At 40.3% G+C, this 7132-nt stretch overlaps 1 protein-coding gene across 4 annotated transcripts in view; it reads right to left on the bottom strand.

The window, feature by feature from the left end:
• The window catches only part of MICU1 (mitochondrial calcium uptake 1), a 216148-nt gene that overhangs the window by 39425 nt on the left and 169591 nt on the right, over positions 1-7132 (bottom strand). For all 4 annotated transcript variants that reach the window (XM_019625591.1, XM_019625582.1, XM_019625577.1 and 1 more), the window contains one exon: positions 5848-5985. In XM_019625591.1, the coding sequence (XP_019481136.1) occupies positions 5848-5985 (138 nt within the window). The remainder of the gene's footprint in view (positions 1-5847; positions 5986-7132) is intronic.

Consider the following 7132-nt stretch of genomic DNA (forward strand, 5'->3'; position numbering starts at 1 on the left):
AAAAGTACTAAACTATTAATGTAAGCAACAACATGCATAAACTTGAAAAATTTAAATAAAAGAAGGCAGACACAAAAGACCACATTATTATATGAATGCATTTACATGAAATGTTCAGAAAAGGCAAACCTAAAGAGATAGAAGATTTATGGTTGTCTGTGGCTAGGGTGGAAAATGGGGATTGACTGCAAACTTTTTGGGACAATGGAAATGTTCTAAAGCTGGGTGGCAGTGACGATTGCATAAATCTGTGAATTTACTAAGTCACTGAATTGTACAGTTAAAATGGGTGAATTTTATGGCATATAAGTTATAAGTCAATAAAGCTGTTAAAGAAATAAAAGGAAGCTGTAGTAGATGAGAAGGGGTAAGTAAAATTCAGCTTCCCTTGGAGTCAGCTGTAAAGCCGGATATTCAGTGTTGACAGGCCATGGGTGGGTACAAACACACTGTAACGGGTGATTCCCTTGCCTTGTCTTTTAATTGGTCATAGAACATTCATCTGCCAGGAATCAACCCAATCACCTGAGTTTTCAAGGGCTGTGCTAGCAATGTTTCTAGAATCTGATATTCCACAATGACCACGGTGTGGTCCAACTCTCAGATATCTGCAAGAACAAGTGACGAGGAGAGCCCACGTGAACATTATCCACAGATAACATGAAAAGTTGATAACTTAATAGTTTTATTATAACTATTTATAAGTCCTAACCCTGCTTAATGGCCAGGAGCAGTATTAATAAGCAATGATATACACAGAAGGCTACTGTGGATAGGGCTATAAGAGCAAACACGTAGCAAAAGCTACCTTTATAATGTCTGCTTGTCAAAATCCTACTCTGACTTTAAGGCCAAGTTCAAATTGTACCTCCTCCAAGAACTCTTAGTCTCTTCAGTTGATTCTGATCTTTCTCATTGGTGCCTCCAAAAGATCGCAAATCTTTATTTAAGTACTTAACATATTTATCAATGCATTTGACAAACATTTGCCCATGAGATACTTACTATACTGAGGATGACAATGATGACTAAGACACTGCTCTCTAGAGGCTCAAAGCTGAGTGAATTGCTTTGTATTATAATTATTTATTATTTGTCTCCCTTCACGAGGAATGTTAAGTTCATGAAGGCAGACTTGGTTTTGTTCTTTATTGTAGTCCCAATATTTAGAAGAGCTTGGCACAAAGCAGATGCCCAATAAATACTGAATATGAAATTATGTATTTCTTCGCATACATATTTTTTCTTACTAGACTGGAACAGACTATATATTTCTTGAGGATAAGTGATGGTTTTTGTTTATCTCTTATCTTTTATACAGCACTTGGCTTAGTGTCTTGCATGTAGCCATGTCTGCCATTAAACTGAACTGTAATTTTCAATTCATCCTTAAATGAATTTGCTAAATTATTAAAGTCTGCAGCTTCTGCACTCTTAAGCATAGAGAACCACCACTGTGAATTACATTTATGAAGTCTGAAAAAACTCTGTTTTTCTTTTTAATGAGGAGAAGATGACAATTTGGAAGATGAAAAGGAAATTCTAGAGCTGAGTCAGATTTGGCCTAGAAGAAGAATTCACAGGAAAAAGAATATTGAGGGGAATGGGGAAACTCTGGTTTAGAGGTTAGAGGATAGGGACTAATCTTTAAAATAAAGCCAAAACAAAACATGTTCCCCCATTAAAAAAAAGAAAAGAAAACTCTGTCTTTGTTAAATAAGAAACATGGCGGTTACTCAGGGCATGGATAATTTTTCCAGGAATGGCAGGTTCCCCCATTCTTCAAGCTTTTACTGAGGGACAAAACAGCTAGAGACACTGAAGAACAGGGCTCCTCCAGGGCAGGGAGCGGCTCACAGGTGTAACTGCACATCAGAGTCACATGCGGAGCCTTCGAAGAAAGGCTGATGCCTGGACCCACCCACTGAGCTTCTGATTTGCTTGGTTTGAAGCAGGTCCCACCAACCATGCTTCTTAAAAATTCCCCACAGGATCCTACTGGGAGACCAGGGTTGGGAAGCACTGCTTTAGAGGAAGAGTATGGTTAGAAATAGAAATAGAACTTTGCCATGGAAAGGACAAGATCTGGAATAGGAAGCACTGGATTTTAGTCCAAACTCTGAGTGGGTCATTAATTTCTCTTTTTCTCTGTCTCTATATTCTCAAAGGCAAACTGAGATGTAACAAGGCTGTTAGAAACACAAAAAGAAAAATGGCTGTGAAGCACTGCATAGTCATTTAGTATTATGCAAATATTTATGTAATATACCTCTAGCACCTTCAATCTTTTAGATCTGGTTTGATATAGGTAGATAGTTTTTAATTTTCATTAAATGTATTGGGGTGACATTGATTAGTAAAATTACATAGGTTTCAAATGTACAATTCTGTCATGCATCATCTATATATCACATTGTGTGTTCACCCCCGGAGTCAGTTCTCCTTCCATCACCATATATTTGACCCCCTTTATACTCTTCTACCACCACCTCCCTTACCCTCTGGTAACCACTAAATTGTTGTTTGTGTTTATGCTTTTTGGTTTGTTTGTTGGTTTCAGTTTTATATGTGGGATATAAAATTGCTTTGGTATTTTGTACAGAACCGCACACAGAAAATGTTAACATGAGCCAAATGAAAACTTGTATTTCATGTTAACAAATTCAAAACGAAATAAAAATGCAATTAAAAATGATGGTGATTCCCCTTTAATGAGAAATGGTCCAAGAGAGATGGACTGGTAACTTTAGAAGCAAAGGCCCTTCATTAACTCTCATTTTAGTTAATTACTGTGTTCATGAACTATTTAATCAACACGAGAGAACAATCAATCTCAATCTCCTTGCTAAAGCAGGCTAGAAATTCTGGACCAGGAAGAATTTAGCATTCTAGATTTTCATCATCTGACAAAATTTGTCCTTTCACTTCAGAGCTCTTTTGAAAGGTCTTCAGGTCCTAAATTATAATAACTCCTGCCAATGCTGAAATACTCTCTTCCTTCAAGGGAGATGTCTCCAACACCCAATTTATTGCTTTTAAATATAAATTCATAATAAAACATGAATTAGCCTGTCATGATAGATAATTATTTCAAGGTCAAGTCAACGTCTGGACCAAACTTTAAACATAGGTCTGGTCAAAAGAAAGGAGTGTTGGGCCAGGGAAGTGGCGTGTTGGTTAAGAGCTGGCTTGGGACGCCAGAGGACCCTGGTTCGGATCCCACATAGAGGGCCAGTGACACTGCCCTCCACAGCTAAGATGCTGAACAACAGCTCAACCTGGAGCTGGGCTGCCATGAGTCGCTGGTGATGGCACAGGCTGCAGCCTCTGTGGCAGTGGGTTGCCATGGGCTACCATGTGTAGCCAGCAGCCAGTGTGAGCGGCCAGCAGCCGCCGTGAGTGGCCGTCCAGAAGCCGGCGACTGATCTGCCTCGCCAGGGAAGAGTGCAATGATGGTGCCAACTTGGGCCAGTGAAGTGACGTCCTCCACAACTAGACTGAAGAACAAAAGGACAGCAACTTGTCTGTTCCCCTTCCCCAATTTCCCAAAGCTGTTCTCTCCCTGCAATTCCCCAATAAAATCTTAAAAAAAAAAAAAAAAAGAAAAGAAAGGAGTGGTTCGTAATGCAAACATTATGCTTCCCACATCAGGGTTAAAAAATCAGACTAAACATTTGCAATCAATTATCTGAAATTATAATATTCAACAGATCTGAGCTGGTATCGGGTAAGCCAGAAGTATTGTTCTTTGTCACTCTGAGTTAATGACACGCCTTTCCCACACAGCCAAGGGAACACCTGCTGTAGGAACAAGCTGGCCTGAGTTCCAAGAAGCTGACACTTTCTCTCAGAGCCCAGCCTGCCCTCAGCTGCAGTCCACAGCCTGGTTCAGAGGTCTTATAAGCTTTTCAACATCTAAGACCGGGAGAAAAACATCTGGGTGATAAAAATTGCTTTCCTCCAATTTGGGGCAATGTTATTCATGCCAGATTTCCTGCAGAGACTACTAACAAAGAAAACTGAGACAAGTACTAGTAATCCTATTTCTTATTTTTAGTTATTGAGTCTTTAAAGTTATAGCACTCTTATCACACACATCTAGGACAAGCTTCTCAATTCATGAGGCCAATAAGGTTAAATAATTTGTCTTCCAGCTAGCTCTATGTCTACCATACCACACTGCCTTGGCAATCTCTCATGGAACATTTTTAGTGCCAGGTCAGTTTGCTGGTCATGGTCAAGTGGTAATCATTGTCAAGTGGAAAAGGTATTGGGTTGAGAAGGAGAAGACATGGGTTTGCTGGCATTGCTTTGTGTGTGTGATCTTTAAGAGGTCTGGCCTCTTAACTAATTTCTGCTTCAGTTAGTGCATCCCACTCCCTGGCAAAACCCCAGATGCTCACTCAGTTCTACCATCTGCCTCTTCCTGCACCAGATGCAGCCAGTGTTGAAAGGTATGAGTAGTGTTGACTAGTGCCATTGCCAACCCATGGCCTCCAGTCTCATTGCTGCTCAAAAAAATGCTTGATCACCTCTTCCTGAATTCTCTAATAATCTTAATATCAGTCTTTTTGCTTTTTCAGCCTTTTCCCAACTATTTTTCATAAAGCAGCCAGAGTCATTCATCTCTTTAAACATACATACAACCATTTCATTGCTGCGCATGACCCGGCAATAGCTTCCCACTGCACTGTGAATAAAACCCAAACTCATTCCATGCCTACAAGGTTCGGAATCTTCTGGCCCCATCTCCCTCTCTGACCTCATCTCAGGCCATTCTCCCCCTTGCTAGTATGCTCCAGCCACAGCAGTCCTCTTCAGTTCCTCACACGTAATAAATTTGTCTTTCGTGCCTATTATGGAGTGAATGTTTGTGTCTCCCCAAAACTTACACATTAAAGCTCTAACCCCCCAGCAGTGTGGCTGTATTAGGAAATAGGGCCTCAAAGTAAATAATTAAGGTTGAATGAGGTCCTAGGGGTGGAGCTCTGATCCAATATGATTAGTGTCCTTGTAAGAAGATGCATCAGAGAGGTAGCTTTGTGCTCCTCCCCCCACCCCTGTGCAAACACCAAGCAAAGTCCACGTGAGGACACAGCAAGAAGACAGGTGGCTACAGGCCGAGAAAGAGAGCCCTCATTATAAACCTAATTTACCAGCACCTTCATCATGAACTTCTAGCCTCCAGAACGGTGAGAAAATAAATTTCTGTGGTTTACACCACCCAGCCTGTGGTATTCTGTTATAGCAGAACAAGCAGACTTATACATTGCCTGAGTTTTTAACATATGCTATTCCCTTCTTTCTAGAGCCTCCTCTCCCATCTTCCTCCTTTTCTTCCCCACTTCTCTCTCTCTAATTTCTTACTTCTCATTCTAATATGCCCTCTAACTGACCACTCTAATTAGACAGCTTTCCCAAAGGCCACCCCTATTACAATTTTACAAAAACCATTGGATGTTTATCATGTTACTTTGCTGGGCCCTCTCTGTCACGTGTCACATTGTAGAACCCTCAGTTCCTGAATCCTGTACTCCCTTGGCTTTGATTCCACTCCTTTCTCTAGGTATTTCTCTAAACATTTCCTCAAGGTTTCCTTCCTGAGTGGCTTAAATGTCAGTGTTCCACTGGATTTCGTCCTTGGCCTGCAGTTCTTTTCTGTATTATGCTCTCCTTGGGTAATCTCATCCATCCTCCTGGTTGTAACTCTAACAGTGTGTTGATGAAGCCCAAATCCATCTCAGTCCTCTAAAGTGGATTTAAATATCCAACTGCCTATCTTTGATTCATGACACCATGTGTTCCCACGGTTTGGTTCTTCTTCTTCTTCTCGGCAAAGACACCTACCTTTCCCTCTTTGAAGTGCTTCTTGAGCTGCTTCTGCATGGCAGTCAGCTTCTTGGACTGCACCCCACTGTAGGCCAGCAGCATGCCACCAAACTGCCTCTCAGTGATTCTCCCGTCCACAGGGTCGTGGCGTTCAAACTGTAAAGGAAACAGAGTGTACTTGGGGTCAGTGGAAAGTATTCTGACATGGAATGTGGAATGATCAACTGAGTGTTGGATGGCAGAAAACAGCTGATGGCCAGGACTGTTTTTTTGAACTACAATTCTCACCAAGATTTGAAAAAAACTCATCAGAAACAGAAGATCTCGGTTCTTACACCAGCTCTGCCATTAAATATTTATGTCTTTGGGAAAGTAACCCAACTACTCCAGGCCTCCATTTCTCACAGATAAAACAGAGTGGCTATAACATCTCATACTCCTTACAGATCAAGAGTACCCTTGTGGGGATAAAAACAGTGTTAAAACTCTATTCAAATTGAAGAATAATATTATTGGTAATAAGTACTCTCTGGACCATCCATATGCCTGCTACTCAAAGAAGACTTAAAAGCTAATTATTATAAATTTGAGCAATTATACATATATAAAGTCATACCAGTTCCTTAATCTGTACTTAATGTTCTTATACACTCAGACCTTTAAGGATTTCAAGTTTCCCCCCAAATGATAATCGAATGCTAGCATATCATTAGAGCTTGAAATAAAATGTATAGAGTGTAGGTAGGATACCTTAATTAGATATGCTTAACACAAAGCCACTGAAAAAATCATTAAATATATTTAAATATGCAGATGGAAAGGTTAAGTATAAAGGACCTCCAGCTAATCTAAGTAATATCAGAAAGCTAAGATTTTAATTTAAAAAGGGAGACTACAAAGTTATCTCAGTGCCAGCAGCAGTCTTAATGACACCTACAAAGGCATAAATAATAAAATGGCTAAAGATGGGCCCAGAAACTAATTAGAAAGCAAAGTGATTTGAAGATGGTAAAACTTTCCCATGGTTTGACTGGAAAATAAGTTACCAGGAAGCTTTCAGATTCCTATGTGGTGGGACATAATCCTGTTCTCATAAGAGGGGTGTAGACAGACAGAAGACATTGCTAAGCAAGGTCACGTCAACAAACACTTCCTGAATGTCTACCAGCTGTCCAGCACTGTGTCATTCTTGTGGGATACAGGAAAGGTGACTCAGTTTCTGCCCTTAGGGACTTCATCTAGTAGGGAACTAAGGCTTACATATGAGATACAAAATAAGGAAGGATATAGTCAAGAGTGAAAT

The sequence above is a fragment of the Hipposideros armiger genome, unplaced genomic scaffold (assembly GCF_001890085.2).
Source record: "Hipposideros armiger isolate ML-2016 unplaced genomic scaffold, ASM189008v1 scaffold_15, whole genome shotgun sequence".
NCBI classification, from domain to species: Eukaryota; Metazoa; Chordata; class Mammalia; order Chiroptera; family Hipposideridae; genus Hipposideros; species Hipposideros armiger.